At 23.0% G+C, this 24,474-nt stretch overlaps 1 protein-coding gene across 6 annotated transcripts; it reads right to left on the minus strand.

Moving 5' to 3' along the window:
- Window positions 1-1,198: 1,198 nt before the first annotated feature.
- LOC112691743 (serine/threonine-protein kinase Genghis Khan) lies at window positions 1,199-23,608 on the minus strand. Of its 6 annotated transcripts, XM_025566124.1 has the most exons (33): window positions 23,250-23,608; window positions 23,012-23,158; window positions 19,198-19,264; window positions 18,967-19,137; window positions 18,567-18,757; window positions 18,402-18,482; window positions 17,927-18,075; window positions 16,481-16,775; window positions 15,775-15,897; window positions 15,404-15,707; window positions 15,201-15,325; window positions 14,631-14,737; window positions 12,927-13,146; window positions 12,770-12,867; window positions 12,003-12,144; window positions 11,626-11,750; window positions 11,456-11,567; window positions 10,658-10,806; window positions 9,785-9,891; window positions 6,095-6,285; window positions 5,827-6,031; window positions 5,467-5,753; window positions 4,963-5,109; window positions 4,699-4,834; window positions 4,081-4,334; window positions 3,837-4,017; window positions 3,583-3,771; window positions 3,318-3,503; window positions 3,002-3,249; window positions 2,851-2,935; window positions 2,214-2,333; window positions 1,520-1,683; window positions 1,199-1,453 (listed from the first exon to the last, which is right to left on the minus strand). In XM_025566124.1, exons 3-33 carry the CDS (start codon window positions 19,232-19,234, stop codon window positions 1,343-1,345), a joined length of 5,040 nt encoding a protein of 1,679 aa, XP_025421909.1. In that variant the 5' UTR covers window positions 19,235-19,264; window positions 23,012-23,158; window positions 23,250-23,608; the 3' UTR covers window positions 1,199-1,342. The 6 variants fall into 6 exon arrangements, with proteins under 6 accessions (XP_025421909.1, XP_025421912.1, XP_025421907.1 ...); XM_025566127.1 differs by lacking the exon at window positions 23,012-23,158 and having other exon boundaries at window positions 3,837-4,005; XM_025566122.1 differs by lacking the exon at window positions 23,012-23,158.
- Between the last annotated feature and the right edge of the window lie 866 nt (window positions 23,609-24,474).

Here is a 24,474-nt window from a genome sequence, read left to right on the forward strand (position 1 = left end):
GTAATAACTCATCTGATTACAATCACATGTAAATAAAAATAAGCATACTACATATCATAAGAATGAATTTAAAACATAAAAGACTATTCAATATACATAATTAAACATATTGAATAGTCTTTTTACATATATAATATAAATATGTATATATTCAGGTGTAAACGACACATTAATAGACATAACTGCTATGGCAGTACTATATAATATTGATAAATTCATCATTATAGTTATTTAAATTATATAAAAATATTTGAAAATTGTCTAACAGTAACTTTTTTAACTAAATCAAATGAAAATTCATTGAAATTTAAAAAATTTTATTAGTTCTCGGAAATATACAAGTTTTTTAAAAATTAAATATTATTAGATAATACATATTTTATATTGCTTATAACAGTTTTTAATCTAAATGAGATAAACAAATAATTATTGTTCAGAATAAAATTACTAAAATTACTATGATGTTTATGTTGCTGTCAATAAATATAATCATTAAAAGATTTTAATTTCAGATATCTTACTGCTTATACATTAACAAGTACTGATATCAAAAGAATAGTATACATGAATAATCAAAAAGACTGATGCTCTGAAAATTTGAGAATGAGTACATGTATATGAAAATAATTTTTGCTTTAAAAAAATATGCAACTACAAATAAGCTAAGGAGAACAAGACTAGATTTAATATCAGCATCAAAAAACATAAAAAATAAATGCAAAAATATGAAATATAATTTTATGACCAGAAACGTTTAATAGTTATCAATAATATATTAATAGTAAAATGCCATTTAATTTATTATGAGAAAATTTAAAAATTCAAATTGAAAAAGTATTTATACATTCTCATTTGTACCTAAAATTATTTAATATTACCTAATTCGTAAAATAATACAAATAAAACAATTATTTTTATTATTGGTAAAAGACACGTTTGTTTAAAATTGTCATGTAATAACAAATAAATACATCATTTACGTATATAAATGCATGAATTTTTTATAAAATAGTTTTCAATAAATAATATGAAAATAAAAAATTGGTATTACTAAGGTATTAGTAACACCTTTAATTTAGAGTTTGTACAAAATTCATTAAAATCACATAGTTGTGAAATTTGAACTAAAAAACGAAAGAAAAAAAATGAGAGATTTTAAAATGTCACTAAATAATTTAGGAAAAGTTAATAAAATAAAAATGTTTATACTAAATTATTAATAGTTTCCAATATCTATTAAAAGTAATATTAAACAATGTTTAGTGTGTTAGTCATGTATAACACATTTAACCATAATAATAATCTTAACCAATTGATACGAAAAAAAAAATTATTTAAATATTTAACTATCATAACTAGATGATCCATGCTCACGATTTGGACTTGGTGGAGTGCTTGTATTACTACTGTTGTTTGATGCTACGGAATGTCTTGAACTTCCAATCTGATGATCCTAAAAACAATTTTAATAAAAATCGAGGAATAGTAACAAGTATATTATTTTCATAAGGTTACTAACTTTGTATTCATTTAAGGATGATATACTGCGATTTAACGAATGAGACATATTTGGTGGCAGATCTGTATCTGAATGATGATGAGGATAATTAGAGCCAAACGATTCTGGTGTTCTAGGTTGAAGTATTGTTTTCTTTTTTATATATGATCTTTTTGAGGTAGATCCTAAAAAAAATAACATATTATTGTTATAAGATATTTTTGTGAGCTTTGGACTGTTTTACACATGCATTTAATTTTACCATCAATTTATCTGTTCAATGAATTATGAATTATTAAAATATTTGATTACTTATTGAATATACATATGAAGTTACCAATTTTATATTATTACAAATACTATACTAAACACAAATAGTTGAATAATTGAATAACCAAACGAAATTAATATAATACATAAAATTATAATTATAGACAATCGTATAATATTTAATCATTATTTATACGGTTATAATCAGATTTTTAAAATAATTTTATCTTTAATAGTAATTAACCATAAAATATTACTTGAAAAAATATCTATTTCATTAATTTTTACTTTAATTTTATATATTACCCTAAAATTTAAGCAACTGAAAAAATAAAATGTAAATTTAAAAATGGATTAAGTGTTGGTTAGTAAAAAGTCTAAAATTAACAATGCTACATATAATTTTTTTACAGTCAATATACATAGTAAATCATGCCAAGCTTACCAACAATTGGATGGTAAATAGTTTTATTAATATCTGACCGTAATATTAAATTTTTACTTTCTTCAGGTGATTGACGAGTCATGTCAATCCCATATTTTGCTCTCGCCATTTTGAATTTGTCTAAATGACAATGTTTAAATTGTTATAATAACCATTATTTGGTTTAAAATATCCACTTAATACTTATGGATAATGGTAAATACAATATTCAGCCCAGTTTTATTTTAAATAAATATTTAAAACAAAGGTTGTTTAATTACATTATATTTCAATGTATAATATATATAACTTTATTTTTATATATATAAAAAAAAAAATTAACACAATTTAGGAATTTATTTTATTAAAATATTGTTTAAATTAATTCATCATACTATTTTAATTTTAAAATAAACTTGTTCTAAAATTTATGTTTTTAAATGGAAATTCTTTATTAAATCAAAAAATAATAATAATTTATATAACTTTTCAAAATTGTTTATGATTATTCATAATATTTTAAAAAATTTTAATGAAAATTCAACATGTATACCTATTGATTTATTATTATAATTTTAATATATCATAATATTATTCTGTTTATTAGGTACTTAATTGTATTTATTTTTTTTGTTGGTAATAAAAAAAAAAAATTTACCACTTAAAGTCGAATGTTGTTGTGATGGACTTCTTGAAATTTGAAATGAATGTTTACTAGTAGTAGAAGTAAATGGTGGAAGAGGCTGGAAAATATATATTGATAAAATTATAAAATTAATTTACTTTTTATTAAAATAAAAAATTCTTACTTTAGTTGGTGGCATTGAATCAGCAGTCTCAACTGTTGTAGGTAAATCAAGTAATCTTTGAATTTGTATACCATCTCCAGGGCCCATATGACTAATATGGTTAAAATTAGTTGGAGCCGATATTATTTTAGACCTGCGATCAGGTCCTCGGATAGCCTTTTGTCCTTCGCGTATAGAAAACCTTCTTCTAGTACGTGGGATTGGCATACTTCCAGTCATATCTCTCCATCTGATATTAATAAGTTCTCCTGATAAAAATAGTGAAAATGTATACAGAAAATTAAATAAATACATATTTATATTATTATCAGCATACTTTGGTGTACATTGGATAAGTATACAATACATGGCAAATCATCAATAAAACAAACAGTCAAAGAGCCTGTATTATTAATAGGATGTGAATTTCGTAAATTTAAAGTCTGAATCCAATCACCACTATCAGCATTGAATATATTTATATGTGTGTCGCTATATATTAATAAATGACCATCACAATAACCTACATAAATTAAAAAATATTATTAGTATAAAATAAATCAAAAATAAATAAATAATTATTTGAAAATAATAATACTTACTAGCATCAATAAGGTCACTAGGATACATGATTTCTCTGTCTCTAGATTTTCGACCTTGAGAATCTACATAAATACCTAACGATTGAAAAATAAGTAAAAACTCTCCTCTGGGTAGTTCAATTGCTTTTATAGCATCCATTGCAGAATATGATAAAAAACCCATCATATGATTATCGGGGTGCACCAAAGCTACAAAATTAATTACCATATATAAGCAAACACATTTAGTAATATAACATAAATTAAAATTTTACAAATCGGATGATGATCTCCAGTTATATGGTATACACTAAAACCAGAGTGATAGCCAACACACAGTCGTCCATCAGTAAATATTGTCAAACTTTGAGCTTGAGAGGGAAGCATTATTTCCCTTAGTCGTCTATGCCTTAGTTTAGTCCTGGTTACTTCATAAATTATGACCTGAGAAGTATTCTACAATGTCAATTAATACATTTTATTATAATTTAAATTATGTTAAATAGCAAATCATTTTACCTGTCTTTTTACAGCTATACATAAACAATATTGAAGATTAGTCATTCCAGGATATTTTTTCATCAAACCAGTGCAAAATGTAATACAGCCTTTACTTTCAACAACTTTAACCCATTCAACTTCATCACCATCTAAAGCCCGTACAGGAATTAAACGAACTTGTCTTTGTTTACCAGACAACACAATAATAAGCTGCTCTTCTGTTATGTAGTCTATTTGATAAATTTTTTTTGCTTCTCCAATTCTGGCAATTTCTAAGTCAATAATAAATTACAAATATTATTATAGATAAATGTATTATTAAAAATATATACATTTTAGCTATATTCAGTATAATATCTATCAAATTATTTTATTTATGGCATCTTCCCAAAAATAATTTTTATAAAATAAGAACCCATGTGGTGCCTATGAGTTTCCTTAAAAGAAAATTTATTAAGAACTGGTGTAGATCAGTTTTATATTTCATTATTTGAGCAGTTTTAAGAAAATCAATTTATTAACTTTAGGTAAGAGTATATTTATATTGTAAATTAATTTGTGTAATTAGTTAATAGCATGTTAAACTCCAGAGTGTAGATACACCTAACGAAAACCCAGATTTTTTTTAATACATACCTAATTGATCTAAATCTATACAATATAAACCATCTTCTGTACCAATTACTAAACGATCAGGATCAATAACAGCACTTGCCATAGCATTTTTAGTAATGGTAATTGTATTATCTAGAAGTTCTTTTGCTTTAAATATCTGAATAAAAAAAAAAAAAAAAATTTGAATAATAACTAAAATTTAAGTAATATTTTTAAATAAATAAAACAAAAAAAAATTATTTTAAACAATAACTAAAATTGATATAGTGTTTTTTGAACTCTTACTACCGTCATATTTGGTAAATTATTCCGTTTCAATATTCTATGCAATTCGCTTAAAGCAACAATCCATTTATTTTTTTCACTTTCTGTATCAGCTAACATTAGTGTTTGATTTTTTACTCCAGGTGGGTCCAAAAGTGATGTGGTAATCTACAAAGTATTTAATAAAGTAATAAAATAAAAGAAAAGTTAATTAATTTTAATAGTTGTAAATGAATTTATAAATAAATGGTTTATAAATAAAAATAAATAAATTAATGCTTAGCCTTGAGTATTATTATATTTATAATGTATAACCAGTTTCGAATTAAAAATTTATCATCAGGTATATACAGCCAATAAGAGTCGCAATTTTATTAACTTTGCATAGCCGAAATAATACTCCATTTTAAGCATTTATTTGTTTATCTATTTATTTTTTAATATAAACTATTTATTTATATATTCTATAAAATATAATCAAATCAATTAATTTGTACAATATTCAATAATCAATTTAAAACGTACACGAAATATACAAGGTATATCTTTTTTTCCAGCATGAATGACATCAGACTCTCTAACAGAAGAAACTGCAAACTCTGGATCACGCATATCTAACACTTGTGATACTGTTACCGCAGGTAATGCATTACGATCTTGCGAAATATCATATAGAAATAATTTGAAATCGCATACTACCACAAATTGCCTCACCCATCCTTTTTTAACACCACCAGATCTTGGCACTTTCACATAGCCTTCATAAGCAGTACCTATACCACGAGTAGGGTCAATTCCTAAAGGTCGTTTCGCTAAAATAATAATTTCATATTTAATTAAACACATTTCTATTTTATTTAAAAACAAATGACAATTAATAAATACTTTGATCTGCTGGCACTGGACAAAGCAAAGGAACTTTATCAGAACAAATTGTGTGACACACGAATCCACACACTTCGCATATTACACCTTGACGTACAAGACCAACCATTAATGATGTACAGTGATTACATTTGGTTGGAGATGAAAAAGTTCTAACAATAAACTGATGACATTTTCCTTTTTCGTTTATTAAACTGTTAGGATTCTAGAATAAAAAAAATATTAAATATTAAAAATATAATAAAAACAATAAAATATAATAACAAACATTAACTGAATTATTGAAATCTGAAAAGCTGGACTTTCTAATTGACAATGACAATGCTTTATTATCATCAAAACTTCTATCATAACTATCAACACTGTCATTTAAATTTGATTTATTACTATTTCCAGTTGCAGATTCATTTAAAAAGTGATCAAAATAGGATAGTGGAGAGCATGAAGTTTGACCTAAAACTGAAAATAATAAAATTATAATTACAAAAATAAACAAAACAAATATTTTATTTAAATGCTAGATTTAGTCAAAATAAAAACTGGTAATTTAATAACACAATCATTAAAAAAAGATAAATATATAATTATAATTTAAATCATGTAATGTCAATTCAATTTTTATTGTAAATTTATTGCGTTAATTTAGAATAAAGGTTTATACAAATTATTTATTCATTAAATATTAATATGTTTTATACTATATTATTAATTATTAAGTATCTAAAATAGTTTAAATAAAATTTCTGAAAATGTATTTATACTTTATAATCTATCAAACATTTTAATTGTTAATACATTTAAATTATCAAAGAAATCTAAAAAAGTATTTAGAAAAAATAATACTATATAATATTAATAAATGAAGACAAAAATATAAAATTATATTTATAGAACTCATAAATAAATAATTGAATAGTTCCCTAATATGTATATATATTAAAGTAATTTATCTCTTTATTTACATATTTTGTTTATTATTTGAAAAGATTGAATAAATTACTATTTTTACATTAGTTGAAATTATCAATTTTAATATATTTTGTTTTATTAAAATTACTAAAGTACTAAAAAAATTGTTAGGTACATAAACTCTATGACACACATTGAATCTAAATACACTGTAACTTAACAGTTAACACATAATATGTTAATATAAAATATATATTTAATAAACATATTACACACAAGACTAGCAATAACTCAAATTTAACAACTATAGATATCATTAACATAACAATATAAAGGACACAATAAAATATTAGGAAACCACCTTCAAACTTCTTTAATGTTAATAAAACACTAATGTTAAGGTTAAGAGCAAGATTTGTTCACACATTTATCTTATTATTACGAACCTATTGACAAAAGAAGTTCTAGTCAGAAATAGTATTGAAACAAAATAATGACGAGCCCCCAAACACAACTTGATAATCCAATATACAAAGGCAACTTGCCTAATTAAATAAAACAAATTATAATAATGATTATAATGGTTATAAAAAAGACAACTAATTACAATTATAACATTTTACAGATTATTAACAAAAAATTGTTTTCAATAACTGTAATAAATCTGCAGACAACATTAAATTTAACAAAATGTAACTATTCATTTTAAATTACAATTAAATACTAAGAGTAGTATTCAACATTTGAAAATGTTCCCAAAATATATTAAATTTTAATAATTTAAAATTATTCTAATAGTTTTTAAATTGTATTGCTACAGATAAAGCAATGAATACAATGAACTTAATTTTTATACATAAAAAATAAATATTAGTCTGATATATTAGGCTGTGGATCTTGAATCAAATAATATGGTATCAATGTAAGTATAATATAATTCTTAATTCATTTATAATCATATACAGAGTACTACAAAAAATAAATAATAGTAAATAATAAAATAATAACAAAAAATGAATAAATAGTTAATACTTGTAAATTAATATATAATAAAAAAATAGTTTGCATATAGAAATAAATAATTAATAGCTTAGCATAGAGTATAAATTTATTTGTAAAGAAGGACCAGATTCAAATTAAAAATTCATCAACAGGTAACAAAGTTCATAAAATTGCAACTTAATATAAAAAAATAAAAGTTGTGTTAATTAAATATGATTACAATTTTATTTTTTCATATTATGTCGCAATATTATTAACTTTGTGTATCTGGTAATGAATTTTTAATTCAAAGCCAGTCATATTTTAGAAATATAATAATACTTTATTTATTTCTATGTATAAATCATTTGTTTATTTATTTATATAATACATAATAATAATTATTATATTTTAATTTATGTAAAATATATTTGAAATTAATGTAAATATTTAAATACATATATATAATATATTTAAATATTTAAATTATATTTATAATATATTTATTTGAAAAAATTTTAGAAATAAGTTTATAAAATATTAATTAATATTAAATCAATTAATGTTTAACCCCTGCAAAAATGTTCTTATTATGCATTAATGTATTTAGATATAATACTTAAAAACATTATTTTGTATTCTATTATTGATTTATCTAATATATTATTAAATCTATTTAATTATATATCTACTAATAATTATTAAACCTACCAATATTTCAAACTTCCTACTTAAAACGATAAAACCTAAAACCAAAACTTATTGCTGAGGAAAGTATGATGGTTGAGAAAATCATAATAATTAACGTATACTAATAAAAATAATTTAAAAAATGGTCTTGTAGTATATAATAAGTAGATAAGACAATTCTTAATAATTTTTTAACAATTTTTATAATATACAAAAATATACTTGAACTATGCAAAGTTTTAATGATAAATAAAATATAACAAATTAAATAATTAGGTAAGTTTTATCCTTTTAAATTTTATTAAAGCACATAGATTACTTATTTTCTTATATATTCACTAATTTAACATTTTTTCAATTATATAAAGAATACATTCATTTAAATATATAATTTCAAGATAATAAAAAGTTACATACAATTTTTGATAATTTTTTAAAAACTTTTAGGCTAGCTCAATATGAAAAAATACAAAAAATGTACATTATTCTAAAAAATATTTTGTCGTTCAATATCTATGATCATAAAAATGCTAAATTTTAAATTTTTATAAATTCATAAATCTTAAGTTACTATCGCATAAACTACACTACTAATCTAAATAGATAGTTATTATTTTATGAATGTAACAATTATTTCACAACATTTATAAATGTTATTATGACAATTACATTCATTGTAAAACTGTATTATTTAAGTTCTTGCAAATATTTATTCTTAAAACTTAAAAAAACAATTAAAGGAAAGCTAAATAAATGACAAAACTAACTTTTATCTTTATAAACGTCCTAAATAATAATTTATATGTTTAGAACTAAGTATATTTAATGATCGTTAAAAAATTTAATATGATTAAATTTACATACCTAAAATATTTACCAAAAATGCAATACTATATTATATTACATTGTATAGTATAAAAACTAGTGACAGCACATAAATAATTTACTTGGAAGGCTTAAAATATACTAAATGATTAAAATTTAAATGTAACAATTATTAGTAAACAGCATAATAAACAAAAAAAGCACTGCATAAACTTTTAAAATAATGAGTTAAGAACAATTATTAAAGGTTGATTATTTTACCCAATTTCACAATAAACATTTTTTATATAAAAAAATTAATCTTAAACAACAATCTCATTGAATTGATTTTTAAGAGATATAAGAGTATTTGACTTAAATAAAAATAATAAAATTACAAAATTATGTTTTCAATAGAAAAAAAAAAGAGATAATTTATAAATAAAAAAAAACTAAAAAAATCTACACTTACTTATTTTTATGTGTGGGGAATATAAGCCAAAATATTAACTAGACTACACTACACCGACATATAACACTATAAAGGTAATAAAATTTAAATATTTTTACTTACAAGACTGCCTAGCATCCAATTGATTCTGTAATTCTTTTATCACATCATCTTTATCTTTCATATTATAAACTAATGTTTCATATCGTTGATGAAATTCTCTCAATTCCCTAAAAATAAATAAATTAAAATAAAATCAATAAAATTAATTTTTAATATTTATTAATTTATTATAAATTAAAATAAATTAAATTATGAATGATTTTATAATGTTTTAATAATTATAATATAATATAACACAATTATAATATTAAATTTGGTACTCACTTTCAGTAAGTACTTTGGCACAAAATTAAATCAAGCTCGCTCATTCAGAATTTACAATACACGAATTGTAATACTTTCCGATATTTTAAATAATCAAATAACGTAAGAAATTTTTTTTTTTTTTAAAAAAAAACAATTTTTATAGAAGTTCACTAGTAACTCAAAAGAAGTAAAAAAATAGTTTATACTTTTATTATTTATAATTTCATTAAAAAATGTTCATTTCACGTGATTTAACGAAACCTTTAACACCATGAGGGGGGGGGACTCATACATTTACACAGCCCAGAGTTCAGTTATTCCAAAGTCGGCTCATCATCAAAATATAAATACCTCTTTTATAAAGCTACTGACATGTTAGAAATTAGAAAATAAGACGTGCACTATATGGGTATCTACTAATGTACATAAGATTAAAAGAACAAATCATTATATTTTTTTACTGGTTGGACATCTCCCTTTTCCTACGTTAATCAGCACTTTGGTAAAATTAGCTGCCGAGTCAGTAATTTAATAAGAACAAGCTTGAATACCATACTTTAGAAAACACTGAAATTACGCCACTGTACAAAATCATTTCCTTTTTTTATTTATATATTATAATCATACTTTTGCATTGCAATTAATTCTGATCGTGTTTTGCTCAACTCTTCACCAATTGATTGTTTAGCTTGAATTTCCGATTGCAAAGAACTTTGAAGATTTAAAAGTTCCATTTTATCAAGTTTTTGACTTCTTCTATTTCTCCAACTATTGTCCTAAAAACACCGTTAAAATATTTTATTCTATTACTCAAGGGAATAAATTCATTATAAATATAAATATATAAACCCAAATACAAATATAAATATGATAATAAGAAAAATATTAAGTATTTAAATTTGTGACTTATTTCATTTATAAATATAAAAATATTGCATTGAAAAAATCAATAAAATTAAAATAATTCATAAAATAACATATTATATCTCTAATAAAAACAGTTTCAAGGAAAAAAAATTAAACAACTTAAAACTACTCGATAAAATTGAATTAATAATTAATTAATAATTGAACAAATTTTTTTTTTTTAATTAAAAATATTATTAACTTCATATTTTATAATTTATCTATGGTAAAAAATTAAAAATTGTATTACAAACACAATATTATTTACTACATAGATGATTTTATATTTAGCACCAGCTCATTTGAGATAATTATTAGAATAAAAATATCAAGTTATTTAATTTTTATTTTAAAGCATTAATTTACAGATCAATATCTAAAATGTAAATGAATGCCCAGTGTATAAATAGCTCAATTTAAAATGGTTTATTAGCAATAATGATAATTTAACAATAAATAAACATATTATAAAATTGTGAAATACGTAACAATTAAACATTATACTAGTTTTATTCTTACCAATGCTGATTGCCCATTATTAGTTGGACATTGTTTCAAATATTCTAATTCTTCTTTCATTTTTGCTGCTAGCACTTGCAAATAACCTCGAGCATCTTTTTCATCACTTATCCTAAAGATATAATATTCATAAAATATATGAAAATGTAATAAAAATAAACTTTAATTACCATTGAATTATGTCAGAAATTTGAGATTCCAATTGATTTATTGTCTGCTTTTTTAAGTGTAATTCATCTTTCAATCTTTTATGTTCAAATTCGATAGATCGCAAAATATCATTACTCTCTTTTTTCTAAAAAAATTAGTATTTATAATACATATTAATTAAAAGAGTCTGATTTAAAAATATGGCTTAAAATACTTTTAATATTCAAATATATTACATAAATGATACTTTATTTAAATTTATATATAATTTGAAGATAAGACAGGTTTTTAAATAAATAATTTGTGCATTAACATATCAAAGTAAACATGTTGGAATCCAAACAATTATTGAATAATACCTCAAAATTGATGAAAATATGTAAATAAGATAACTTACTTCTTTTTCTAATGTTTTTTGATTGACCTCATTTTCAAAAATTTGATCTTTCAATTTATTTGTTTCCATATTGTATTTTGCTTGTTCCTTGCTGATGTTTTCATTATATTCTAATTCTAATCTTTCTATTTCTGCCTTCAATCTAGTTGATTAATATTTTTAAGAATTACAAAAAATTAGATAGTTTGTTAAGAAGAATTTTTATGAGTTTTTATGATAATATAATCCCATTGTTAATCATCATTGATATTGTATAGGAATTTTAGATATATTTATTTTAAAAAAGATTGATGATACAATTTATATGATCCTATAGCTTATGTATGCATAAAATACTAAACCAATATCCACTTTCTTCTTAGTTAATGAATTTTATTCAAATATATGACACTTTAATGAATAATAAAACAGTATATCAAATTAAATGGAATTAAAAATTGTCTACTTTAGATAATCTTCTTGCTTTACCAGAACAATATTCATAACATAACTTATGATACATTTTAATATGATTTTCTTTCAAGATAAGTTTTTTTTATTAATCAAGATCTTTTTTAAAATATAATTTAAAGTATTAATTTATATAATTATCCCAAATAAATTTATTCAGGAAAATAGATTTTCCTTAATTCATAAAAAAATTTGAATTGATGTAGTTTTTTTAATTTTGTTTTAAAATATTAAATTTAGATTCAAGCTTTAATACCATTAAAAATTATAAATGAAATACTTTATAAAATGTAATATTTTTAAAACATGAAACATACCGAATTATTTCTTGCATTGCTCTTTGGTTAGAATTTTCATTAGTTTCAAAAGCATTTTCAGAATATGATGGATTTGATCTTTCAATTTCAATTTTATACTAGAAAAATAATTTGATTTTTAAATAACAAATTGTAATTATTATATTAATTTATGTACTTGATGACACATTTCTTCATTTTTTTCTCGTAATTTACGTTCATTTATAACTTCAGCTTTAGATTCTTCTAATCTACTCTCTAGTTCTCTTCGAACTTTTTCTGAACGACGAACTTCTTGACGTAATACGTCTATTTTAGACATGGCTTCTTCTAACTCTTCTTCTTTATCTCTAACCAGTCTAGAGAGTTTTTGTTTATGCTGTCTAAGCTCAGATAATCTACCAATAACAAGAGTAATTTTATAGTTACAAATAGCATGATTTTACAATCTTTAAAAAGTAGGTCTTTTTTTTTTATTCTAAGTAATTAAATGAAAATTGTATGATGTATGATTCTTAAGTTAATCAAATATAGAAATTGTTTATTCTTTTTCTTAATTTAATTTGATTAATGATTAAAATGTTTTCATTTTAAATGTTTACATTTGTACACAAATATACAAGCATACAAGTACAAAAACTATTATTTTATTTTTTTAATTTAATAAATCTTTTTATTTATTTTATTAACATATTAAACTGTTACCGAATTTACTTATGGTACAAATATGAAATAAAAATTAAGGAAATTGAAGAATTAAATCACACAATATATTTCTATTTCAAATTATACATAAAAATTGGATTATTTTTTATATAATTATTAATATAAATATAAAAAATCCCTACAACATTACTGTTTCAATGTAATAGAGTACAATGTACTTCTAAAAAAAAATGTTAGACCAATTAAATATATTTAATCTCATAATGACTTTAAATATTGAAATCATTAAAAAACAGCTAAGTCAGTTGGTAAATCAAACTGACAAGGCTCCTGAGCGGTTGGGTAAATAAAATAATATAATTCCTTCCGTAAATTAAGGCAAAAACTGATTACAAATTCAACTGTTTTTTTATCCATAATCATATAACAAAAAAAAAAAAATAAAAAAAAAACATTAAAACGAAGCAAGTAAAAAGGTAACTCAACAGGAATTAAGTCAATGCAGGTCGACTATAATTGACGAGCTGTTGTTGAGATGTTATCAGCACATTCCATAGATGGTCACTTATTTAAACTTTAAGTTATAAGTAATAAGATATGCTTGGCAACAAGTATAATATCTGTTTCCATCAGTAAAGAATAAAGGAAATTTTACTTTTTTTCCTTATCTGCAAGTCTGATAAAATTTATCAGCAGGCTACCATTTGATGACCACTAGAGTACATTATTAGAAGTTATATGAGACAAAACATTTTTAATCAATGCATTTGACACTTAAATATAGATTGACAATATTATGAAAATATTTATAAAATAATTTAACTCCATCGTGTACAGTTTTTATTTTTATGTTTGTATATTATGTGAAATTTTAAATTAAAAAAAACATAAGTCAAACATGACTATGATTTTTGAGTCATTTAAAATCAAATAAAGATAAATGATAAAATTAAGTGGAATAAAATACTGATAAGAAATAAATAAATTAGAATCGATAAATTATAAAATATTTACCAGAAAAATTTTTAATTAATATCATAACAATTTATAAAAAATATTATTTAATAATTTTATCAATAATATAGGTAAAAAGAATAAAAATAACTACAGAATCTTTGGTCATACCAGAATCTCATTTAACAAGCTATAATAGGCTGTTAGCAAATTAAATTAAATTAAAAATTATTCTAAAACTAAAGAATTATAAATTACTTACTTATTAGTAACATGCCCATATTCAGTCATAGCACTATTTTTTTGTCCCAAAGCATCCATTAATTCAATTTCTTGAGCTTTAAGTTTTTCTTGTGTTTCTTGTTTTTCCTAAAAAAAAAAAAACAATGACCATGTTATTATAATACTCGTTTATATATTTTTTTATGAAAACAATTTAAAATATGTAATCTATAAAACAAAAACGTGCACAATAACACAATAAAACAAATATGTATATTATGCATCTTTGTGTTTTTTAAATTTTTTAATATTTTTTATTTTTCAAATAAACTTGAAAAATAAACTTTAATATACATTATAAAGGTAATTCATATTTTAATAATAAATTTTAAAAAATAAATTTATATTCATTTTAAATACATCCACAATTTTTCATTTTTTTTTTTTCTATTTATGATAAAATAATTATTAATTCTAACAAATGTAAAAATACAATACAAAAGAAAAGAAAAAATTAATGTTTTATAGTACCTAATTAATATTAACAAGATATACCATTAAACACAATTTTAAGATTTTAAAATATTTGTTATAATTATACGAAACTAACCTTTTGTAGTTCTTCTTTTTCTTGTTGAAATTTTTTTATAATAATATCTAATTCTTTTTCGTCACCAATAGAAGTATTATGAGTGATTTTATTCTCTTTATATTTCTTCAGTTGATCTTCAGAGTCTTAATAAGTAAATTAAACAATTTAAATAAAAGTTATAGAAATTAAATTGTATTTACATCAAATCAAATAATTGTCACCTTCAACTTCAGTTTTTTCTTCTTGTGATCTCATTCGTTTAGTTGTTTTTCCTGAGGAAAGTGATTTTCCAATAGATCCAAGATCTGATACAAAACTATTTTGAGTAAATGAAAATCCAATAAAAGGTAAATGAAGGGCAGAAAATATAGGATTAGATGGAGTAGGAGGGAAAATATCAGTTTTAATATCAATTTCTTCAACATCAAAATGACTTGTATCAGTAGGACTAGACACTTCAGGAATATATGGTGCGACACTATCTCTGATAGTTTCCCAATCTACACCAATAAACCAATTATGTTCCTAGAAAATAGTTTTACATTTTTTAAAAAAAATTCAAATTGATATGAAAATAAAATATTTAGCTTACTTTGAAATCTTTAATACCAGTTTGACCAAGTCTTTGGTCAGCACTGCAAATAAGTTTTTTCATTAGATCTTTAGCTTCTTCAGAAACTTGTATTTCTGGATCATTTGGGAAGTCAAAACAATTCTAAAAAGTATGAATAGTCAAACAAACATATATTTTATAATTTTCACAATTGCTAAAATATTAGTAATATTAATTTTCTACTGCATGAAAAAAAACTATAATTTAATGTAATATTAAATTAAAAAAAAAAAAAAAAAAAAATTAGAGATTAAAAACAGTTAAGATTTATATATATGTATATGTTTTACAATTTTGAATTTAAATAAACTAAGAATTTAAAACCAATTTATATAATGAAATACCAAAATATATTTATGAATATTTTTAATTTACTCAAATTCCCAGAAACCTTATAGTGAGTATCATAGATAAACATATACATATAAATAATACAATTTTAAAATTTTATACATATTTAAATATATATTTGAACAATGGATGGATAACTAATAATTTTTTTAATTTTAATTTTTTACATAATTGTAAATACTTTTACCATTTACAAAAAATAATTATACTATGGTTTGTATAAAAAATGATTTCAAGCTTAAGATAAATGATAACAAAAAATGAGATAAGAACATATTGAAAGTTAATATTGATATATTATTAAGCAAATTATTAAAACACATAATATACCAACCTTGTGATTCATTATTTTAGCATAAGTATGAACGAGAGATTCAGCATAAAATGGAGTTTCTCCATATATCATTTCATACATACATACTCCCAATGACCACCAATCACATTCACGTCCATAACAACCTTGTCCATCTTCAATAGCTTGCAGTATTTCGGGAGATATATAATCTGGTGTACCAACAGCAACATTGCTCTCAACAAAGCCATTTGAACCCACTTTTAAACACGATCCAAAATCTGCTAATCGTATATGACCATTAGCATCCAATAGTACATTATCTGGTTTAATATCTCTGTAAATTAAATATATAATGTATACTAAAATTCAAATTTAACAATCATCTCATGCTAATAAAATTAAAATATATTAACTTAATATAATAAATTTAATATTTACTAAACATGAGATATTAAATACTGTTTACGACTATTACATATATCCTTAAAAATAATTATAACTAACATCAAATACAATATAAATTTTTCCTATGTATTCTACAATTTATAAAAAAAAACTTTATCTGATATAAAAAACAAGACCAGTTGCGTACACAAAAAAAATTTTTTTTTTTGGGGTAGGGGGAGATTTTAAGTTGTACATTTTCATACTTATATAATCTATAAACCATTTTTTCTTTATAAAAACATATTGATAATTTTTCTGAATTTCAGGAGGGGGGTTGAACCCTTAATCCCTCTGTGTAAGCGACTGGACAAGATACATACATTTTTCTAAAATTGATTGATTTCCAATGTTGAAGTTGTATAACTTTAAAATTCAACTTATTTCCAATTAATAATTATTAAAATAAATTATAAAAATGTATTATTGGCATCATTAAACTTGAAACAATTAAACCAATGTCAGCGTTATCATCTATTAGACGGTAACAATGCAAACTATATGCATAATATTGTAGTATGTCTTTAAGTCTATGTTTTGCCTTTAAAATATATATTAATGGTTTATTCAAGTCACTAAGTTGATTTTAATTGGGTTCATATGTGAGTTTAACAGTATTAATAATATTGACAAAGTGCATTATCTCTCCTCAGCTGAACAATGCAAATATCCTCCATCAACTACATAGGTCTAAAATTACAACAATTATCCGCAGTGATTGACTCAGTGATTGCACGACTTTCGAGCACAGGGCTGCAAGTTTAAAACCCAGAACGACCGCATATTTTATATTGGAGACTCTCATACTTTATGACACTCTCACTTCAACAAAGTTATATCGAACTGTGTCATTATTTAATGGTAAAGATTTGTTGTGATATTTTTGTTATTTGTTATTTATTATTTGTTGTAATACATTATTAAAGAATCACATCATAATTTGTTTAGATATTTCGTAAATTGATACTATATTAAATTTATTTATTTAATAATTATTTTTAAGTTTATTTTATATATATTATTTTACTCGTATTAACATACCGATGCACATAATGTAAATCATGGATTGAATTTATAGCTAAAATCATTTCTGCTATATAGAATCTGGCCATATCTTCAGGAAGACGATCAAAAAATTTGCTCAATAATGTTAATAAATCTCCTCCACAATAATAATCCATAACTAGATACTGAAAAGTTTTAATTAAAACTAATGTAATCCAACACATATAATTTAAAATAAGTAAGTTGAAATGTTATGTTAATAAAAAGATACATAAAAGATTATTATTAATTGATAATTTTAATACAAAAAAATTAAAATAAAAATGGATCAGATACAAGTATTTTGATTCCTTATTAAAAGCAAAATAATTCATAATATCATTATTTTAATATCATAATTTTAGAGATAGGAAAATTTAAAAATATTAAATAGTTAAGTTCTTGGATATAAAGTCACACTATAATATTTTCTTTATATTATAAAATAAACATAAAATATAAGATATTTTACCAGATTTGTTTCGTCTTGAAAAGCATAATGCAAATTAGTTATCCATCTACGGTCACCATATACTAAAACATCTCTTTCTTCCTAAATATACAACATAATATAAATATTTATTTATATATGATAAACATTTTTAAAGTTGTATCGATACAAAAAGTATGAATTTACTTGAAAACATGCTGTTTCTGCTCTTTTGAGCATCTCCCATTTATTAAGAATTTTCATCGCATAAACTTTATCTGTTCCTTTCATGTGCACAACACATACTTCTCCAAAAGCACCACGACCAATTACCTTAATAGTCTCAAAGTCATCTCTAGTCAAACGCAAGGACTTAACACATGTTGCCACAGGTTTTACTAAAGTTGTAAATGAAACACATAATTAAAATATTATTCATGAAATACTTTACATTTTATAATACAACATTTGAAAGAATACAACAATTCTGTCCATAAAAATAAAAACAATTTTTATACTTATAAAATTAAGAAATAGTATTTATTTTTTTTTTTTTACCAATAACATTCAATATGTTAAATAACTTTTTTAATATTAGAGTGCATACCAAATTCTATAAAATCTGAAACGGTCTTTTCTCTGCGTAAAGATGAATTATTGCATTCATCGTACAGTACGAGTAAAACATCCAAAAGGGTTTCAATGCTGAAACATTTTCCTTGTCCTTGAATTGGACCTCCTAAGAATAATGCTTCCAACTGTCTCAGTCGATTATCGCCTAAAATAAAAGATAGTAATAAAGATTAAAGTTAAAAAATTTATTAATATTCTATGTTACCTGATTTAAAAATTACATCAGTCACAGTTTCCGACATGGCATTCCGTTACTTAAGCAGTTCAAAAATCTGAAACAAGTTTTAAATTAGTTATATTTTACACATCAAATTGAAATACCTAATTTTTTTAAGTTAATAGAAAATGCAGTGATTTATTAATCATTACAATTGGCAATTATACCCAAATTACATAACTTTAGTACATATAACTGATTAATTTGCCAATTCTGTAAAGATATATTCCCAAATTATAATCCTTTTTACAGAAAATATTATATATTACATATACATATACCAATTCATCAACAATATACTGTTTGAAAATAAAATATAAAATTATTACATAACTCTAATAATTATTATTACATATTATCATAACATATAACTTACGGTATATTGAACTTATAATCAAATTTTTTGTATTCAACTTAATAAATTAATTTTTTCAAAATATAAGTTATTTTCATTCATAATTTATAATATTAAATTATAATTATTTAATTAACTTACTTTCATTATTTGTCTTTACCTAAATTATGCTATTTATTTTGACAAATTTGAAATTTTTATGTACTAATATCTATATTTTATATTTTCAGTTAAATAACATTTTAATAAAATAGTTTTTTTAAATAATAGACAAGTATAAATAACACAAATTACAAAAATATACATTGTTTTCATATTAATTATTTAAATACATGTTACACCCTATTTGTGTTTCACAAAACAAGAAATTGTTATCTTTTTTTTTTTTTTTTGTTCAATTCATGAATTTTACACATAAAGTTTATTACTAGTTTATGAACAAAGCATTAAATATTAATATATTATGTATAAGAGAAATAATTATTCTTAAAAATAAAATATTGCATGGTTCATTAATACAATTAAAGTAATAAAAATAATAAGATTTGTATTAGACAAGTATTATTTAAAAAATAAATTAAAAGATAAAACAGATGAAAGCCACTAGCAAGTGTTATTGTTACTTTTATAGCATTATCAATATAATTATTGTTGTTAATCATATTGTTCTGAACTTATTAATTCAGTTTCATCTACATATAATTATTGTAATAAACAAGTGACCATGTATAATTATTGATTTCCCTGCGAAATGTTTTCATATCTTATACATATTTTTCATGTCTAATAACTATCACATATTAATCAAAAGTAAATAAAACAATAATAATAACAATTGTCATGACAAAATACCAAAAACTATATTGAGTTATAACAAAACTTTAAATTACCAAAATAATAATCATCCAACAACTACTACTAATTTCAAAAAAACCACTGCAAATTAAAAAAACAGGCTATATATATAATCAGTTATCAGTTATATGTAATCAAATTTAAAATGATAATTGTGTAAATCTGTACCTCAGAATCAAACCAACATAAACTTCATTATACTAACTTTTCATAAGAGAAAAAAAAATAACTATAAAAGTCTATAAATCTATATTTAATACCTATTCAAAAAAAATATTTATTTTAATCTGAATAAAAAACAAATGTGAAAAATAATATTAAGTTATTACTTTGTTTTTATATTTTTTTAAAAGTTAAATATTAATGAATATAAGTACTTTCTTTATAGTTTGATGAAGATGAATCATTTTTTTAAAACAGATTTGACTATTCAAAAAATGTATTTCCAATTTCTAAAAAAAGTTTGCAATTGTATTGTTAGTTTATTTATAAAATATTCTAGAAATAATCTCAAAAGTCAATACTTAAATTATATTTTAATAATACAAATTACATTATTATTTATTCTTCAAGAAAAAAATAATTATTGATTTAATAGTTTAACATTATATTTATTTTATTTTTATTAATGTTATACAATTAAAAATTAAACTATGATAAATTTATTAATTTTGCTATATATTAAAAGTTTTTTTCAAAAATGATTAAATTTTGTTTTATAATTATCTATTAAAAATGTTAGTACTTCGAAAGCCTTAAATAATGATTTGTCATATCTAGGATATTTAACAATATTAATTTAATAAGATGTTGATAAATTAATTTATTAAATAATTGTAAACTTGAAATCGCTCAAAAATTAAGTAATAAATTTTATTAAAAATTATACACTGCCAAAAGTCAATAATATTATAAAGTATATTGCAATATTTAACGATGTTAGAATGCTGTAAGAATGGCCGGCTTTAGCTCTATCAGCGCTCAGTGCAAGAATTATTTTGGCAATCCTCCATCTTACACGACTTAGACATATAACTTAAACAGGCAGAATTTTGGGAGCTGAGGGGCCTCATAATACATATTGTAACCTAAGCCTCATTCATAGTAAAAAAATGCTCAAATAATTTTTTAAACGTGAAAATTTGTAAATCATTCGTAGAACAAACATAAGTATATAAGTATAATATTGTGATAATATAGTGATAGTTTATAAAACTGTAATTGTATCTACAAGAGCGGCCAATCCTCGCATGTCAATAGAATAATAAATGATGTTGGTTATAAATAAAATAATCAAATTTCTATTGAATCATTTCATGAATTTTTTTTTTTTTTTATCTACAGTAGATAATTTGGGTGGCCAACAATTGATCAAATTCAATTCTAATTTTGACGTCTCTCACGCACCCTTCCAATTTTGGTGCCCTGTGCCGTCGCACGCGTCAATCGTATCTAAAAGCCAGCCTTGGCTGTAAGTATACTTGTTCATACATACACTTTTATGGAATAAATTAATTTTTTTAAACTATATTTACTAAACATATACTTAACATGTAATTAAGTATTACATTGAGCATACATAGAAATACAATTTTACGATTTGGATATATGTAAAACAATCAGCAAACCAAAGGCAAAATGTTATAACTAGGTAAACTAAATTGTATTTTATTTTTTTTAAATATTGTAAATATTTTAAATGTACAGCAAATCGAGATTTTAAGTTATAAAATATATGCCCAGAATATTAATGAAAAAAAAATAGTAGATAGGTACTACTTATTTAAATTATTCAAAGTATATTTTTTTAAATACTTCTACAAAAAATTTATATTATAAAGTTCCATACAGTTTAAAATGTCACATTTAAAAATATTGGAAAACAATCTTTGCTATTTAATAACTTTTTTTTTCTTATCATTTATTATAAAAAGTAATTTAGTCCCAAGAAAAATTTTAAATTTTTATATTATATGCATACCTACATACAACAAATGAAGTAACATCATGACACATTTTCTAACAGACTTCTATTGTTATAAAAATAAATATAAGAAGCAATCAGAAATATAACTGAATTTTACTGTAACATTAACTAATCACTAACAATATAATTTTAAATATTATATATGGAGTGTATGGCAATCACTAACCACTGATTTTTTAAACATCGACAATATGGCATTATGGCTATATGTAATTGTACCAATTCAGGTAACAAAAATTTCTATTGATATTTGAGATAATATTCAATGAGGAAATGAGGAAAAAAAAATTATTAAGTCCAATATATTATCCTTTTGAGTGATTCAAGCAAGAATGATTTTAAGTGATTCAAGCGGAACTAAAAATATATCAAAATATTGAGAACCACTATTTTATATAATAGAAAAATAGGTATTACCCTGTTTAGGTACATCAAATCCACCCAGTACTTAATACTGAATCAAATTTTTTTCATTTTAAATATACATTATGTTCTAATAAAATATTGATATAATAGTAGCCTTAAGACCTAATATAAATATCAGATATAACGATCCATATAATACAAACAGATTGATCAAAAAACGATAATATTAAGTTACAAACATGTTATTCAGTTGTCTATAATGTTGGATGTCATTTACACATCACCCAGCAATGTAGACAAACACACAATATGAACCCATCTCTGATCGGTACCGATCAAAACCATTGGTGTATTACACTGCAAACAAGATTCAGCGGCCGTAGTACCTGTCGACGAAAGTGAATAACTCATAAACAAGATCCAGAAACTGCGAGAACTGGAAATACCTACTATATTATAGTGTCATCAAGGACTCACCGAAAAATTCACTGGAGCGACTTCGGATCTCCGGCGTCGACTGTTCCGAGTTGAAGCGTTCAAATGATCACCAATGTCCCGAGACCATCCAATTTGGTAACCGCGGATAGTATGCCCATAACGATCCGGACACGATTGCTGAAATGAAGCGGAATTGATGATGGAAAATTAAAAGAGCAACTCTTCGGTACGCTATGCGAAGACACCGAGGAGGATACTGAAACTGAATGTTATTTTCATTGCGGGTATCACGTTCGGATGTAATCATACGACGGTCGAAATGCCGAGGGTATTTCAACCGGACGCACCGGCTCGCAACGGTACGTAACGTTGCGCGACGGTCGTGTTATTCCGGGCGCGTTGACCTTTCGAAACGCATTCTGATACCGATGATACGACGCGCGTACCGGTCGTGTGGGCAGGCCGCACGCGGATAGGTAGGCAGGTAAATGCGCGTACGTTTTTTTTCACGAACCGCGTTTTTGAACGTTTTCGAACCGCTGGGAGGGGGCGTTTGACGTTCAGCATCAACTGATTATTGACTACTGTCGGCCATAGGTTCCTCGGACAAGACACTATCGGCCCGAGTCGAAATTTTTCCGAAACGTAACTGCATCCGTTCGTTCCCCGAAACGATTACATAAACAACAACGATACAATTACATCGTGATGTAAGTCCCTGTTAATCCCTATCCGATCGTCGGTATTCATTGGGCATACAATTTTTAATTTGTCCTACTATAGGCACTAGCTACAATTTTATTTTAATAGACGTTTTTTGGCTTTTGTGCGCGGATGGAAATGGGTTGACCTTCTGAAAATTTATTTTCTTTGTATAAATCAATTTTACGATATTTGTATAATACATGAGTGACAGTTTTTGTGGTTCCAATTAGTAATGCGTCTTATACATGTTTTATATTAATTTTTTAAATATTCCTTAAACATTTCATATAGGTAATATCTATTTAATTAATTCATTAACAATTTGAAATAAATATTCTAACCCGGGCAGTCCCAAAGATAAAAATCAACGGGAGGGGTGAATAATTTAAAAAATGTAGACTACAATTTTTTTACTCAATGTATGTAGTATAATTAACTATATGTAGTCGTATTTTTACTTTTTAACATGTATACCTATGTTCTATAAATTTTATTCGTGTATACACTGTATTACGAAATATGTAATATTTGTTTTCCGTAAGTAAAATTAGGTCCTAGG

This window comes from Sipha flava, unplaced genomic scaffold (genome assembly GCF_003268045.1).
Source record: "Sipha flava isolate LNK unplaced genomic scaffold, YSA_version1 66_pilon_pilon, whole genome shotgun sequence".
Classification (NCBI taxonomy): Eukaryota; Metazoa; Arthropoda; class Insecta; order Hemiptera; family Aphididae; genus Sipha; species Sipha flava.